The 18,235-nt window shown below is 33.2% G+C and overlaps 2 protein-coding genes and 1 long non-coding RNA gene across 3 annotated transcripts in view; 1 reads left to right on the forward strand and 2 right to left on the reverse strand.

The window, feature by feature from the left end:
* Positions 1-154: 154 nt before the first annotated feature.
* LOC135137836 (uncharacterized) lies at positions 155-4,249 on the reverse strand. Its single transcript, XM_064067587.1, has 4 exons — positions 4,163-4,249; positions 4,055-4,105; positions 225-2,616; positions 155-159 (listed from the first exon to the last, which is right to left on the reverse strand). The coding sequence occupies exons 1-4, from the start codon at positions 4,169-4,171 to the stop codon at positions 155-157; spliced, it is 2,457 nt and encodes an 818-aa protein (XP_063923657.1). The 5' UTR covers positions 4,172-4,249.
* A 3,575-nt stretch (positions 4,250-7,824) lies between these two features.
* Positions 7,825-18,235, reverse strand: part of LOC135138031 (uncharacterized) — a 70,869-nt gene continuing 60,458 nt past the window's right edge. The window contains exon 7 of the mRNA XM_064067859.1: positions 7,825-7,861. The gene's annotated coding sequence lies outside the window, so the exon portion shown is untranslated. The remainder of the gene's footprint in view (positions 7,862-18,235) is intronic.
* LOC135138026 (uncharacterized) lies at positions 10,794-11,285 on the forward strand. Its single transcript, XR_010281969.1, has 3 exons — positions 10,794-10,862; positions 10,918-11,128; positions 11,181-11,285. It is a non-coding gene; the product is annotated as an uncharacterized LOC135138026 (long non-coding RNA).

Genomic DNA, 18,235 nt, shown 5'->3' on the forward strand with positions numbered 1-18,235 from the left:
CTTGTCGTAAGAGAAAAATTTATTTAAAATCTTATTTATAAAAGAATTATGAATATAATAACTTGCAGCTAAACTTTTATAGTAGTTCATTCTAGTGTTCTTTTCATTTTCAAAATTGCGGTTATTTTGCTCATTTTCTAATACAACGACATTTTTATCCTTATACAAAACATGAAATTTTTCCGCAACAAAATGTTTATATAGATCAAGAACAGTGAAAATACCGTCTAACAACGGTAGGTATTTATCTCTGTCGTTTAAAAATAATTCTGTAAGCATTGAAATTTGTAGAGGAATCCCCAAAATTTCACAATTTGGAAAAGACATTATATTTTTTCTTATTTTATTAAAAATTTCATTTAACTCGTCACCGGTAATCCGCAACCGGTTTTTTATATAGTCTTTTTGTTCGTCTTCACTAAATTGTTTTATATTTCGCGCAAACGTACCTAACTTGTCTTCCAACATATCCCTTAAGTTGATTCGGGAAGTCAACCATTGCTTCACTCTTTTTTCCGAAAACGCAGTTACCAAAGTTAAGATGAAATTTTGAGTGGCATCAGATGCTTCATCGAGGCCATCCCATATTAGTTGTATTTGATTTTGTTCCAGCATCGTTTTGAACACTTTCTCGTGGAACGGATTAACGCATTCCTTAAAAGTTTCGTCTAGGATATATTTTAAGAAATTCTCCACGTTTGACTCATGTTTCTTGAAGTGTAAAGCGTGATTTCTGGCGTTAATTAAAATGATCCATTTTGTCGACGTACTACTCTTTTTTAAACTCTTCGTTAATGTGCTTTTTCCCATTCCAGCATCGGCGCAGATAATATTGATATTTTGTCGAGAATGACTAAAGTACTGGAGCTCGCGTATAGTGTACTCCATAAAGTCACTTTGTAGACGAAACCTCTCAAGTTCCTTGGTATATTTTCGTTCCGCGCCATAATTTTCACTTTCCATCCATTCCAAACGATGATTGTCTAAGTATCTGACGTGATGAAACTGAGTTTCTAAATTTTTTTTACAAAATTCAGAAAATTCCTCCTGTGAAACTTCCTTTCCACAAACATATATTTTCTGTTCATGAATTGTGTTCTGAATGACCTCAACGTCATCCACTTCGCTGATTACCAAATTTGGTAAAAATTGTTTGAAAGAACTGACATCTGTTACACAATCAACTAAAACAATTGTATTTTCTTTAATATTTTTCAAAAATTTAACATCTATTAAAATTTTCGTCAATTTTCTTTCGACGTGACTGGGTGGTAGAGCATCTTTATATTTTCCAATCAGCAATGTATCTTCCACCATTTCAACTAAATCATCTGTAGTGATGAAGTTGTCGCTATCTTCGCAGATTTCTAGCAAATATTTCAACACAGAGTCTTTTTGCCCTTGCAATGAATAAGTAAATTTCGTTAGGATGTCTTCATACAACTGTACGTGTTTTTTTAGGTCAGACAATTTTTGAAACAGGTGCGGTTTTTGCTGGCCACGTGTTTTATTAAACATTTGTCGATTATCATTATTATCTAATATAATTATATTTTTAGCCTGGCATGTTTTAACTGCTTGATAAACTTGTGGGCATCCTTCAACGACTAACGGACTTTTTCCCAGCAACCACATAAGCAGCGATACTTTTGTTGCGTCTTTATCATAGAGACTATCTTTTGTTTTTATTCCTTTTTCGATAAGTTGGTACTTGTAATTCATTTTAATCATTTCTTCTATGTCATCAATATCGTCGACAGCGTTTGACCAAAATGAGGCGATTTTCTCGAAATTGTTTTTATTTATATAAGTCAAGTCAAATTTCGAAACAGCTTCGCTAAACATTTTTCTTTTGGCGTCCGCTAGTCCACCAGCAACGAAAGATAACGGTCTGATAAAAGGTGAAAACACACAAAGACTTATCAAGTGTTTCATCCACGTTTTATTTAATTTGGTTTTGTTTCCTTGCTGCATACTCCACCGGGTTATAAAATGTAGGTACTCTCGGAAAACGATGTCGTTGCATTTGAAATATGCCTTGAAAGTCTCAAGTGTACATGTTTCTAGTTCTTTGACATCTGACTGATCAGTGTAGAGATACAAATTTTTAAAAAAAGATCCATATTCTTTGAAATTATCTTCATTTTCTTCAAATCTGTAACACTGTCTTCCCAACGTGGACATACGTGTACTTAGCAAACTGTCTTGTTCATGTGGCGTCAATTTGCCAAATTTAAACCGATCTATGTATTTATCATTTAGCTTAGAATTGGTAAACAAAACCATCTTGATACGCGAGTGAGACAACTTCGACTCTTTTTTGAAGTCTTTATAATACTTCTCGACGCTAAAGTTTCCACTCGATGCGTTTAACTGCTCAATTTGTATTCCCCCTGTTCTGTTGAGGTGTTTCAACTGAATAGCGAACGTTTCGATACGATTTTTGAATTCAATTTCAACTACAACGTCATCGAAAGAACCATATGCACTATCGTTTGACGACAAGTAAAAATTTTCTACGTCATCGTCAATAATTAATTTTAAAACTAAGTTCGCTATGTAGAGATGTTCGTAGTCTTTACCTACGTCAGTAGTACCACTTCTCTTCTTAAATTTCTGAAAAGAATGTTTTATAAGGTAAGAAATTCAATTACAGTAAAGACATACTATATTTATTTCAACATGGTTGTCGACGTAGGTGACTGTAAAAATTCTAAGTAAACAGAATTTTTAAATAAGAGCGATGCCGTTTTTGAATGAAAGTGGACACGTCTTTTAGATCACTCATCATGCGTCGACAACCTTTTCGAAATATCATTAATAATAATAATGTAGTAATAGATACAGGCTGTTCAATTTATATTTGAACAAAGGATAATATCGATATTTGAGAATTGTAATAATTAAATCATTTTTCATAAACACTATGTATATTAAGGTTCAATTTTATTTATACCACAACAAAGCAAAAATATTTGAACTTTTACTTCAAAAAATGCAATTGCTGCAATTTTTTTAGAAACATTTCAGGAAAATCCGAGACGAACGTTTATGATAAATTTGAGAATAACCATGACATACACGTGTTTCTGGCAGCAACTAGAATATTTTGAAATTGAAAATTTAATTTTCTTTAACCGCTGATCCTTCAAATTTGAACGTGCTTATAGTCGAAATCTTTCCAAGTATGCACATAAACAGTCGAAGTTATGCACGTACTGAGAAATTCTTATCTTATTTACATTCTTTCCCGTTATATGAAGAATTTTATCTACCCATTCCAAGGTCAAAAAGATGTTTATTTGAAATAATTTATAGAACTCTGCGAAGATGACAATTGACATAATGGAAGCTTGATTGCTGATATAGAATATATAGAAAGTTGCCTGCCACGCCGTTATATCGAAAGAAAGTTAACGAAAATACATAGATATTAAATTTTTGAAAAATATCGTGGCAGATGTTTGTCTTTCGAAACTTTGTTACTAAAAAATACCCTCGAATATGCATGCAAAATACGTTAGGAGTGAAGAAAGTTTTCGCCAACTTTTCAATGATTCATTTATCTCATTTAAACAACAATCTAGGAAAATTATTAGCGTGTGACACAGTTCATTGCAAAAAGTTTAATCCGATTATGAACCATTTCAACTATTTTATACTAAAATACAACATTTATCATTTTTAGTACCTGATCTTACTTCCATTGTGTTGACTGATAATTGATAAAGTACAAGTGCAAAAGTATATTATTTTATAAAATTTAAGTAGCATCCGTGATCAACAAGTACTTTTCAGTTGGTACTAATGAATTTCACTTGAAACTGGTAGAGCAGTCGCTTGACCTTAGCTTCTACTGAGAAAACTGACACTGTTGACAGTGATATTATTTATGTAAAAATTTGTTATTTATTACTGTTAAAACTTCATAATAAAACTTTCTTCAGAGCTTAAATTCTATTTCCAACTCAAACAGTGTTGATCACGCTGTATTTATCATCTACAGCTACACGATTCTTGTAAAATATTAAATTTACATTAATATCTAACTTACCGGGGAAAAACTGTCAGGTGTTTCATATTGTCCGTCGATATTTGTTTTTCCCTAAAAATATAATTGCAAATAACTTATTATAAAATGTACACATCACCAACTACTTACGGTTGCCATGTTTAATTAGAACAAAAAATAATAATCGTTATACAATTGAAACTTGCAATGAAAATATCTATGGTTACTGGTATTGTGGTATTATATATGGACTATTCGTAAAGCTCTCTTGATACAGATTCAATAAAACAAGCGATAGGTAGGTATTAATAAAAAATAATCTTATCTCTTAAATAGTCCTTATGAAAGATAGATATTATCGTTATTATTCAAGGTTATTTAGAAAATAGAGAACTAACAAACCGTTATTTGTAGTGATGAAGCGTTTATTTGTTTAAACTCCATCTTAACTTATTCTAAATGTAAAGAACTTTCAGAATTTTAAAACACCTTATTCGTGTATGTTGAATTTGATCTATTGTTAGAGTATTATGTTGTTTTATATTCTGTCCTTCTAATTTTTTTTCGATTTGTTCTATATGTGCCAAAAGGGATAATTACCATAAAACGTACCATGAATACACAGTTACTCATCTGCCTGAGGACGGTACCTAACCTACTGCGTACCAAAACACGCGTGTAGCAGTGTCCCACAAACAAAGAAATTTAAACTCTTAAAAGTTTTTACTTTTCTAAGAAAATTAACAGATCGGATCATTTTTGATTTAAAAGTATGCCAGCGTAGATTAATTTTATCTGTAAAAAATACAGATCAAGTGGGATATGACATACTCAGCAAATAAAATTGAATAAATAAAAGTTTTCTGATTTATGTTATCCTGAAAAAGGCGGAGTAAGAAGTTCCATCCGTATCATATACAGTTGGTTCATGAACTATGCGAAATTGACTTTTCATGAAGACTAACACTTTGCAATTTTGTTCGGTAACCTGCTAAATGATTTCGGTTTTACCAAGAACGTTTTATTTACCCATGAATCTAAATTTTCCAACAATGGCGCTGTAAACGAACACAATTACATTATGCCCAAGAAAAATCCGCGATGGATTTATTTGAAGAAAATTATTTCCAACTACTTTTACTTTAAAGGTAAAGCATGACAGTGCCGCTTTTAAAACGACAAACTTTGTAGATTTGTGATATTTTTTAAATTCTGGTGTTACTCAAGGAATAAATGAATAATGTATTTTGGGTTGCTGCTAACCCTAAATCACATTCATTATTTAGGGCGAATCACCCTGTATTGTTTGATAGCTCCGCGTCTAAAAAAATCTAGACGCAACCAGAAATGCTATTCTAAACCATCTTTCCATCTTTTTTCATATCGTTCAAGAATCGTGACATTACTAACAATGAGCAACATTAACAAGTATTGCATTTATTATCACAGTTTAATTAATAAATCTAAGTAAAACAATTATATTGTTTGTTCAACATAATTATGGTATTAACTTAGTTTTAGTAAACTATATATTTTGACAGAGACTCAAGAAGGCAATGAATATTTATAAGAAATAATCTTATCTTTTAAGTAGATCTTAACAAAAATATGTTTCTTTTAAATACGTAACAGTGTCTGTTACTATTCACGATTATTTACCTAATGGAGAAGTGGAACAGATCAGATTATATTTTATTTAAAAGCATGCCAGTGTAGATTAACATTGTCTCTAAAATATACAAATTCAAATAGACAATAGATTTTTAAATTTTAAGCTCAAATTTGTGGTGTCATATTTTTAAAGCTGCTCCTAAAATACTATTTTTCAAGAGAGTCCTAGCAAGCTTTTAACATATACGTTCCAAAAATAAGAATCTCTACGAATCTAGAGTCAAAGTCGATATTCTATTACGTCACTTTATTTAAAACTCCAGTACTAGGGCTTGGCATTGTTAATGTTGTTTACGAGAAACCCTCCTAGAGGTTAGATCGCGAAAGTGGGCGTTAGGTGAACGCAGTTGCCATCTTCTATGACGTTATTCGTGCAGTGTTGGCGCGAAATTGGACACGTGGTTCTTAATTGTGCAGGCGGTCTACAAAACCTTTAACCCGGGATATCCGGGAGGCTGAACAGGTAAGTGACTTTTGGTACGTTTGTCAGCTTCGATCTAAAATTTAATTTTTCGGAATTGTAAATTTCCGCGAAAAACGGTGTTTTCAAAGCTTTTACGTCCAACACGTAGTATATTTTTGCACAAACTGTACAAATCGTTGATTCATATTATAACTGAAGAAGGCTTAATGAAAAACTCGAAACATCGACAACCTTTCCAAATTCGTCCCTTATCAACAACCCAGACCCACGTCCACAAATAGCGAAGACTCAATAACCCGCCAATTTACCAAAAACCAGTCGTCTACGACTGGTGCTGCAAAAAAGACACCGTCAGTCTCCGCTGTGTTCTCGAACGCTCGGCGTAAAGCTAAAAGCGACAATCGACAATCAAAGTGAAGACGAAGTAAAACTGCGAGTCCAGCTGGAAAAGTGTTGCGAGTTCTTCATCGATCAAGGAGTCCTGGGCGTGAACAAGGACCTGAAGCACCTTGTTTTCGAATACAGGTATTCCGAAGTCGGGTTTCGACGACTGGGTGACGTTTGGTTGCAGAGGGAGCAACGTCAAGCCGCACTCTCGCAGCAAATGGGACAGTTCCAATAGCCTTGTTTTACCCCCGATGCCTACAACACTTGTTGGAATTTGTAGATTAGTACAAATCTATTATGAGCTTTCAGTACGTATGGCGGACGTGTTGGTTTCTGTGTAACTCTTGCGAGTTGTAGGTAAGTCTAGACAGTGATAAAGACGTAGACGTTGTCCAAGTCAATTTCTCGATTAGTATAGCGACTGTACCTTTCCGGATACCGAACACGAACACCTCACCTTCAATACGATACGGTAAGTTGGTTTTCTCGGGGCTGGACCAGACTTTGAGAAGCTAAAGTCCATTCTGGTTTTACTTGACAATGCGTTTTATATGGGAGAATTCGCGGCGGTGTTGGCAATTATCGAAAAACCTACCCATTTCTTAACTATTAAAATTTTCAGTAATGGATAAATCTCGTTTTAAAATGACTAGATGATAAATAATTTTTAAAACACGTTTGCAATTTTGAATTTCACTTTGCGAAAACCCAAATCGAACTAATTCATACAGGAAGAGAACTCGAAAAGAGGGCTTAGTGTATTTAACATATCAAAGCTCTTCTTATTAGAAAATCAAGAGAGCAAGAAGGTTATTAATGCATGATTTTAGGCAATCATGATTTGGAGATCAAATTTAGTGAACTAATAATGTTTATTAATAACAAATTTTACTTGTATGTTTGGTTGCATAACTCACATTTTGAATTTTCAGTAATTTAATAAAATTACGATCGCAGGAAAACTATTGTAACTAACTGAATTATTAATCGCCTGTATTAATAAATTTATTCGTTAAATAGTTATTATTCACTCTATAGTAAGGAGTTCATGATTCACTAGTGAAATCAAAGCGTTTAGTGAATTAAAAAATTTCAAAGAACAGATTTTTATTTGTTCTACAAACATTAACATTTAATTAGTTTTTGCCTTTGTAGTGTAAAATATAAAAGTTACAATTCAAGGCAGATGTATCATTAATGATTGTTGATGATTGCTTGATGATTCTTCTCGAAATTTCGATTTTATGTTCAGAGCATCCTCTATGTATTCTTCCACAACACTATTCGAACGCCAGCCACCGTGTCACTTTGCAACTGTTAAAGCTACCCCAGAGTCTGCTGGTAGAGTTGCACTCGAACGCCTAAAACTATGAGCCGTGTATTCTTTGGCTACCAATTCACCAACTCCCACGATAAACATTACTTTTTGCAGTAAATATTTATCATTAGAAGCAGTATCTAAGAACCTCTCCATTTCTTCGAGTGTGAACAGCTTGGATTTCTTTGGTCTGTGCTCTACAGACTGTTGTTTTAGGAAAGCCGACGCTTGACAATAACAATGCATTGTTTAAAAGCTCATAAATAATAATCATTGCGATGACACAAACCTGCTTATATCAATATTTTCTTTCAGGGATAACATTTTCTTCAGTTGGGAACAATACTACCATCCTGACGAAGATTTTGCATTTTTAGACCATTCCGAAATATAAGCCAAAATTATTCTTTCGTCTACTCCTTTCGCATGACTTTGCTTCCTTCACTCACAAAAATTCGTATATTCTTTTTCATACGAATGCTTGGATTTTGCTGGCACCACTTAATTGATAGCTTCCAAACTTTGGTCCAGGACTTCTGAGGGTACATCAGTGGCGGCTCGTGACTGTCTGATGTAGTGAGGCGATGATAGAAGTTTGACAATAATAGTAATATTACTTGGTCTTACTAGCTAGTAATGATAGAAGTCTTGTCTGAATACCGGTCATTCCCGGGTCAGTGGTAGGTCCTAATAATAATAATAATAATAATAACACCCATAACACATTGAATCAACAATGTTTCTACAAGTCAAAATTTTGTTGAAAGTAGCACTTTCTTGGAGGGATTCGGGAATAGTTGTTGTGTTCTTTTCTAAATGTTTTAAGCCCATGAAATTTTTAATGTGTACTTTGGAACTTTCATGTAACTTTGCACGTCGGATGAAATTCTTTAAATCGTTATATCCCGGGATGTTGTGTAAATATTACGGCAGAGCCATTTATATGTTTCGTAGGTACCAAGTTGATTTAAAAGACTTGGAGTACTAACGATTCTGTCGCTTATCAATGGAAGTTAAATGAATTAACGGTTTTGACTGCTCGATATTTAACAAAATTTGCCGACGTTCTAGCTCGGTTCGTCGTGAAAACGGCGTTTCAAGAAGAAACATGACGATATCATACTCGGGATTCATTTTTCACTCACTTGTACCTATGAAAGAGACAATAACACAAAACACCAACACGTGGGTTTTTATTCACGTTCATGCTAATTACCCACGCACCCCGCAACCCTACCGGGGGGGCATAAATCGTACGGTATTCAACGGAAAATGTCAGCAGGAAACGTAAAAAATAAAAAATCATGTACAGATTTCCCATTTCAACATATTTTTGTAACTAAAAATGCATTGAAAACTCTTTTTTAATTATAAATTAAGGCCCGGTTTTACAATGCAAGCTTAAGCGAGGTTCAAAGATAAGCCTTGGTTTAACTGCAGTAGTCCGTTTTACAATACATAGTTCAATGTTAAGGCCAGTCCCCACGTTTAGTTCTTATGGGACTTTCAATGCATTTTCATAATGTAATATCTCCATTACTAGTATACACATGTCGTTGAAATTTGAAAGATAAGCTGTCCACAACTTTCTCTAAAAAGTTACCGGTTCAATTTTAAAAAATAAGGTACCGTTTTCTTTAAATAAAAACCATTTTTGTGCTGAAGAAGCTGGTTTCGCTGTATCTCGTTTTCGGTAAATATAATCAACAATTTCATCCGGGACGTAACTAGAATTTACTAATCGAAAAACATAGACGACAAGCGCACTTGAGAATTTTCGTAAATAAGTGAGATATTAGCTTTAATAGATTTTCGATGAAAAATTTCGGCAAAATTTTAAGATTTACAACGTGCTGTAACAGTTGGCCACAAACCTCATAAACTAAACCTTTGTTGAAGATTTATGAAGGGAAAGTACGAACGGTTTATTTTGTGAGGATCTAGTAAGTCGGGTGTTATGCACTTTCATCAACTCTACAGTTGCGAGAAATTATTCTACTGGTATTATGTATCAGATATCGACTTGGGGACGAGGTAATTTTAAGAATGTGCTCACCCGCTACCTGACCTTTATACTATTCATTTATTTTTATAATACGTGTACTTGGTTTACAGTTCTCCCATAACCAATTAATTATTTATAGTATTATTTTAACTGCTTTGTGCATATCAAAGATTAAACAATGAAGTCGTTTCCTATTAAAGCTATTTGTAAAAGGATATTAAAAAAATTACAGATTTTAATATTAAAAAAAGACTAGTACTATTTAGAAGAACTGAGTTTCACGAATTGCTCAATAGATACGAATAAAACCGAAAAATTTTATACAACTGAAATAAAAATTAAAAGCATGCTGTCAAAAGAGACGAACTTTACATGACATGCCCAATATTGGCTTATTATTTGTTAAAAACGTTCTATTATTCTTAAAATAAATTGAATAAATAAATGAAATACACACAAAATAAAATTAATTTTCAAAGTGTATTTGTTCTAATACTGTAACTAATTTCGTTTTATGTCTAAAAGGTTGTTGTATATATTTTGATGATGTAGGTATGACAATATAAATAAGTATGACTAATGAAGCATTTGGGCGGCTTGGAAACGGATGTAAATGATCTACCTGGCAAATTATCCCTAGGTGTACCTACTGCAACAAAAATTTAAATTTTTAGTTTTGCTTTAGCTTCGTGCCGTTGTGTGCTACAGAGTGACAAGTGTTTTGCGTTTTGCGTTTTTAAGAGAACTTTTGATATAAAAAGATTCGTATTTAGTGTTTTAACCAGGTAAGTTTATAGACATTAATTTTTGTTAAAATGATAAAATACAACAATTTTTTAACATTACGTTGGATGTTAGTAAGAAAACTATCATTAGAAGAATTCGTATGCCTACAGACAAAGAATAAAATATATTGCTTAATTAATTAATTAACTCTTATATAATTTTTTCAACATTTCAGTCGAAAATGGTAAAAGTACAGAAGCCATATGGATACAGGAAAAAAAGAGGCAATATTAAGGTGTTGCAAAATTATTGGCTCAAGGTAATTAAATGAGTTATGTACTGGAATTTCAAAATATCCCACAAATCTATTCTAGAAAAAACAAGAAGTTGCTGAGACGGAAACAACGTTAGACTCTATTTCTATACATGATGATGTCTCCTCAAATATCGGCACTCAGAATTTCAATGATTGCAACAACATTACTGTCGCTGGTACTTCCAGCGTTAGTGATGGTGGTTTGCAACAAGAAGGAATGGCTTCTTCATCGAATCAAAACATAAACAGTGAAACAATGTTTTGTAATGGTAAGTGTAAAAGAAATATCCAACAATTAATTTTACATTATTGCATTTTTAGATGCCATAGAAGGGAATCGAATAATTGACATCAGATATTCTGTTTATGAACAGATTGTTATCATGCATATGGATCTAGAATGTTATAGTTAATTCTGATATTTATTCAACGGCGGATTGTACTATTTTCTACAATCATTCTCTTTTGTACAAAAATTGATTGAGTATTTTTTTATTTTATTTTTGTATAATTTGTAGGACTAATTTTATATATATTTTTATATTATACATATATTATTATTATTGCTGTTCAAAGTATTACACTTTTACTAAAAAAATAAAAATAAAATTCAATATTTTCGCTCCTTTGTGTTGCATTATTTATTTTATTTATCTTAGGCGCTCTTTGTTCCTTTTTTTAATAAGCGGATAACTTCTTTCGTAATAAATTAGTCGAAATAGAGTACATTTTGACAAAATGCCTTTAAAATAATGTTTCCACTCTCATAAACATTTTTGCTGCAAAAAATCCACGAAAACGTCAAATCAAACATGAATTTTGTAATTATTATGTTTTCAAATATATGTTATCTACCTATTTGTGTTTATTTTTACGTTTAACAACGCAGAAAGTTAGAATTAATTATTTATTGTTTTTATTTATTTATTTATTTATTATACAATAATCTATTCGGCTGCCAGAAATTTCGGAGCACAGACTAGATGAAATAAAATTTACTTGGCCAGAATACGAAAGCTGAGATCGGGAGCAGGCAATATTGTAAATTATCTAAATGATTATACGACACCCAGGGTAGGTGGTTACACTACTGACAGCTTCTCAGACTCAAACGGATTTTACCGTTACTTTTGCTGGGGACTCCTCTTAAACCGCGCTCAAACGAAGGCTCAGCTGAGCGCTGATGTCAGGGTGGTTTAAGCTTCGCTCAACTGTCCATAACCTCAAATGTCTGTGCTTTATCGTTTTGGTGGTGTGACAGCATTATAATTGAAGATGGAAAATTAATTAGGAGTATTAACTGACGATGAAGACGTTTTAGAAGTGATAAACATATTATAACCGGCACGTATGCGACGACCAAAAGTTTTTCAGTTGAGAGAAAATCACTTTGAACAGTGAAATGCTGGGGAATTTTTGAAACGATTTCGTTTTTCCAAGACTGGCGTACGGTTTATTTTGCAACAAATACAGGAGCAAATTACATCGCGAACGGAAAGAAATCATGCAGTATCACCGGAGCAAATGCTACTTGTGATTTCACGTTTCCTTGCCACTGGATCTTTTCTGCAAGTTGCTGGTGACTTTATAGGGATTAGTAAAGCAACAGCTTCTCAAATAATTAATGTTTTGGGGTGTGGAAAAGACGCTGTCCAGCATTGGCTTTTGGAATTCGTTTAAAAATGTGTAAAGTAGAGGCAGTGGTTGTGGCAACAGCAGTTTTACACAACATTGCAATTATTTTAAATGAAGAAGAACCGCCAGTGGACACAGAAGATAGAAGCAGCAGTGAATTTTGTGAACGATGTTCTAATTGAAAACATTGGAGAATATAGTGGCAATTATAATCAGAACAATTTTGTACGGAACCAGTTCATCAGAAAATATTTTACTAATTTGCTTTTTTTGATTTCGTTTTTAGTTGCAGTAAATAATAAAATGTAATGTAATTATTTATTTAAGTTTTATTATTGAAAATATTAAATTTTTGGGCAATAAATATTTCAATCTTCATTTGGTGTTCTGCTTTATTACTTCTAATTCAAGTGCAGCTTTGTCTCTCATAATTTGCGTTTCTAGTTCATGTTTCTCTTTCATGGCTTTTAATTTAAACTCTTGCTCCTTTTGGATGTATTCCTTTCGACTTAGTTCGACAAGTTCTTTGGCAGCGGCCCATTGCTCTAAATTATCACTTGTCTGGTTTCCTTTACCTATACAAACAATACATTAATAAAGTTTTAAGACAAGTGTCAAACATTTTTTAATATAAATATATAGGTATTGTGGTGACCGAATTTAAATCAAAGTTTTCGCGCTGAAATTAATTGACAGCGGCGCGAAATCACATTTGAATAATTTTAATTTGAAAAAAAAAAGAGTTCAATCACAAAAGGGAAATCCTTAAACATAGGCAACCAGATATGCATGGATGGTCTAATGCACGTAGCGCTTAGGGGTTAGTTTGCATGATCTTTGGGTTAGATGGCAGCACGTAGCGCTAGGGTAATTTCAGTTAGAGGGTTGGTAGAGAAACGGCATGGTAGGTGATTACGAATGTGGCTGTGTGTGTGTAACCACGTGGTAAGAACTAGGTTTAAATTAGTTGGTTTGGTAGTTATTAAAACGGGAGGAAGCCTTTGTTTAACGACGATCAAACGTATTTTTCATAATGATACAGTTGTCCCCAACCCGCGCGGTTAATTCTTGCGTCCTTTTAATCAGAAATGCGGACTTCCGGTTGAACGTGAACACGTGCTGTAAATTTGTTTCTTTGTTGGTAAATTCACCAATCAAGTTAGTTTTTCTTAATACTCCGCTAGAGCAAACACAATTTAACAATCAGGATTATTTAAGTAAACCATTTGCTAGAAGATTTCATGAAATTCACTTAGTCAGGAAAAACACCTTGTGTTTAATTACGAATAGGTCTCTGGATGCATATGCGTAAGTGTTACATTATAACACTTCTAAATTCTTCACACAAGATTGCTAATAGTTCATTTACGGCAGTTAAACAAGTTCATTATACTGCGGACTGGCGGGGGGGTTATGATATTTTCTCCCCTTAGGTGGTTATCATCGTTATCACGATTAATTCATCGGGGCATGCTTCACGATGCCAGATTGATTGATTAATCAAGGCATGGCCCCAACGCTACAGAAAATTTACGTTACCGAGACGCTTTTTCCTCGCAACGATTTTGGAATTTACATCACCGAGACGCTTTTTCCTCGCAACGATTTTGGAATTTACATCCCCGAGACGCTTTTTCCTCGGAGCGATGATTGGATATTTTTGTGTTTGTTTATTATGTATATATATAAGATATTAAAACTCTAATAACCGCATTTCAAGAGCAAATAACTACTAATATTAATAAGATCAAAGAAGATCATCAAACTCAAATCAACGAGCTGAAATCCAGCTTGCCGACTGTACAACCCAAAGATGTGCAATTTGAAGAGGTTATCCAGGAATTCACTGAACGGCAAAAGAGGAAAGTTAATTTAATAATTTTCGGTGTTGATGAAGAACGTCAAGACTCTATCACTGATAGCGGCCCTAAGGAACATTTAATCGTGAGACAGTCTGAGAAAGATAAGTCTTCCGTTAATAATATACTTTCCACAATTGATCCCAATTATAATAATGTAAATTTAAAGATCCAGCGCCTTGGTCGATTTGTTGAGGGCAGTCTTCGGCCCAGACCTTTAAGAGTTACACTTAATAGTGAGTTAGACGTACTAAACTTGTTACGTACTGCTAAAGTCCTCAAGAACAATGACTGTTACAAAAATTTATCTCTTTCTTCGGACCGCACACCTCGACAAATATCTCACTACAAACAGCTTAAAGAGGAGCTAGCTGTCCGTACAAAAAACGGGGAAGGTAACCTAAGGATACGTTATTTCAATGGTTCACCTAAGATCGTGAATTTAAACTGAACCGTTTACCCAATTATAGTACTTCAATTTCTTGTATTTACCAAAATGTGCGTGGCTTACGGACCAAGATTCAGGAAACTTATAATGCAACTTCTATTTGTAATTATGATATTATCGCACTCAGCGAAACGTGGCTGTCAGATGATATATCCAGTAGTGAGTTAATTTCAAATAACTACGTGGTTTACCGTAGCGATCGTAATTTTGAATCGTTATCAGTATCTCGAGGTGGTGGAGTTCTTTTATCTATTCGTAACTCGATTGTATCAACTTCTTTAGATCTATCTATCATTACATCTACTGTCCCTACTATTGACTTATTTGGAGCATGTATAATTAATTCGAACAACACTAAACTACTTATATTCGTAATATATATTCCTCCCTCAAATTCCTTCAATGATTTTAATCTTTTTTTTGATCTTTTTTCAAACCTTTACGGTAACTGTGAAGATGATATTATAATCATTGGTGACTTCAATACGCCATCACTAAATGTTAATCCACTTAATCGGTACGCCTTAAAAGTTGACACTTTTAGTAAATTCCTCAACCTTACTCAATACAACAGATGTCCAAACAGTTTTGGCTCCATCCTTGATTTAGTTTATTCTAATCTAAAATGTTCTGTTGAAATCTCGTCATCTTGTATTGTTAGTGAAGATAGATACCATCCATCTCTTGATATTTCTTTTGAAGTTAAAAACAAAACTCTTAAATACTTTCCTCGCTCCAAGATTTCGCAGTCTCTTAACTTCAGGAAAGCTAATTTTCCCCTTCTTTATCAATCTCTTTGTACAGTTAACTGGTCTTTTTTAAAAGATAAAACCGATGTTGAAGATGCTTGCGACAGTTTTTACGATGTATTGGTGAACCTATTTGGAAAATATGTTCCACAGGTGAATGTCAAACGTTACCACAGTTATCCACCATGGTTCACTTCAGAAATTATTGAAGCAATTCGTAAAAAGTCCACCTATCGTACTAAATTTAAAATGTATCGATCACAATATTATCTCGATTTATTTAAATCTTATCGTTCTAAAATTAAATCTTTAATTACCAAGGCTTACAAGTCGTACATTGAGGGTCCGTTAACTTGGCACCACCAAGTTAATGAATTTTACTCAAAAGCTAGCACCTCGTTGTTCTAACCTAGCACCAGCTAGCACCACCAATCAAAAAGCTAGCACCACCTAATTATTGAAATAAAAGCCTTTTACTTTCGGGGGGGGGCAAGTTAACGCTAGCCCCCCGACATTATTTAATTCTCATGAAAAGTTGGTCCGAGGTAGTTTAGACCTAGCACCAGCTAGCACCACTAGTCTCATAGCTAGCACCACTCTGCAAGTATTAAAAAAAAATTAAAAACCAAAAAAAAAGTAGCCCCCACTTTTTTTTCTTTAATGGTAAAAATCAGTAGGTTAATAGTCTAGAGCTAGCACTCGCTGGATCCATTAAAAAAAGTGTGTTTTTATTCAATAAAGCCATGTAATAAAGGGTTATTTTCGGGGGGGGCTAAGTTAACGCTAGCCCCGCAATATAATTTAAAGACAATAAAAAGCTAGCACCTATTAGTTTAGAGCTAGCACCAACTAGCACCATTAGTCTTATAGCTAGCACCATTAAACAAACTAAATAAAATAATTGAAAAACCCTGAAAAAATAACTCGCATCTATAATTCCCAATCGTGGCGGGAAATAAACTATCTTTGAAAATTAATACATTACAATCATCCATTACTTATAAAAAGTCATGTTTTCTGCATTGAACAGAACTTAATATCTACATTATCTACATATTTAATTAAATTATATCACTTGCGTTCAAATCGTTCTTCATTTATTTCAACACACTAAAAATTAGGCCATGATAAATGCGATCATTTAATTTTTTTCCACAGTCATACATTTGACTGACATTACGTAAATAACAAATTTGAAATAACAAGCGAGACTATAAAATTTGAGTCATTTGTAATTTATAAATCCGAGGTTAATGACGAAAACCTTTGTAAACGCTAAATTCCTAAAAATATTTTTAAAATAATTTAAAATCCTAGAAAGTTATCAAAAATTGTGTCTAGAAGTCAAGTACAAACTATGAATTTTTACTATCCGTAATAATAATCCCTATTTGGGGCAAGCATCTATTCTTTAGTTTCGAAATAGACGAAATATAGTGTCTATTGGTTAAAATGCAAATTATTTTCTAACATATCTCATAGTTAATATATATTAACTAACAAATTATGTGGACCAATATATTGTACAACAATGATGTTGTTCATGTAAAACCAGAAATTTATAAAGAATTATAGATTTAAAAAGTCCATATTTATTAGTCTAACCATTACGTGTACATACTCACACAAATGAACTGACGTCACGTTTACCGGATATTCTTAAACAAATTTTCCACAAAAATCAAAATTATAATTAATGCGGTGTTACTGGATACCGAGGGAGTCTAAACCCAGCTCTTCTGGACCTTTTGTAGGATACGCATTTCTTCACAACGAAAACTTGAAGATGTTTGACATTTATTATGTTGAATGTTGCGTTTTTTATACATTATAGTTTTGTAAAGGAATCACGAATGTTGTTTTTATAAGTGCATTTTTTTTTTTTTGTTATGCTGTACCCAGTATTTTCCTATTTCCTTTCTATCTCTTTTTTAAATCACAAGTATTATTAAAGTGGTAACCTCTATTACATTAGATGAGCAAGTTGGAACTAGTTGTAAATTTGTATTACTTTATACCTGCCGTAAAACAAATTTAAGTTAAAGTGTGATTATTTTATCTGTTCACACCTGGATAAGTCTGAATAGGCAACACATTTTACTTTTCATAAATAACTTCCTCTTAAATTTCTTGTAGCAGTCAAATTATTTTCAACTTTTGGTAATAACGTTTTTAAATTCCGAAAAAAACCAATATGCTTTTAACTTTGGCAAAATGTTATGGAAATTTTGAGGCTGTCGTTCATCTATATGCCAGGCGATACAATTCCTTCTAACCAAACATTTATTAAACTCGAAAAAAGCTTAAGAGAAGTTGATCAATTTAAGAAAACTAAAGTTAGGCATCTTACAGTAACAATGCCAGAAAATGAAGCTGCCTTGTTTGAAATTATAGAGAAAATCCTCACGTGAGTCAAAAGCAGATCGGAAGACAAATGCAGATTACTCAGAGTTCAGTTTTTAACGTCCTGAGGGCAAACTGATTTCATCCATACCACTTCAGCCCTTCCAATTCAAAATGAAGATCATTTGCGCAAAAGGATCGTGTGATGTCGCACAGATCTTAATTTAACACCCGAGATTCTAAATAGACTACGTAGAAATTTTGAACACAGGATAGCGCTGTGTGAAGATAGAAAAGGCGGGCAGTTTTAACCATACCACCCTATTATTAAGAAACATATTA

This window comes from Zophobas morio, unplaced genomic scaffold (genome assembly GCF_036711695.1).
Source record: "Zophobas morio isolate AGI-343-1 ecotype UQ-CSIRO unplaced genomic scaffold, CSIRO_AGI_Zmor_V1 ptg000030l, whole genome shotgun sequence".
NCBI lineage: Eukaryota > Metazoa > Arthropoda > Insecta > Coleoptera > Tenebrionidae > Zophobas > Zophobas morio.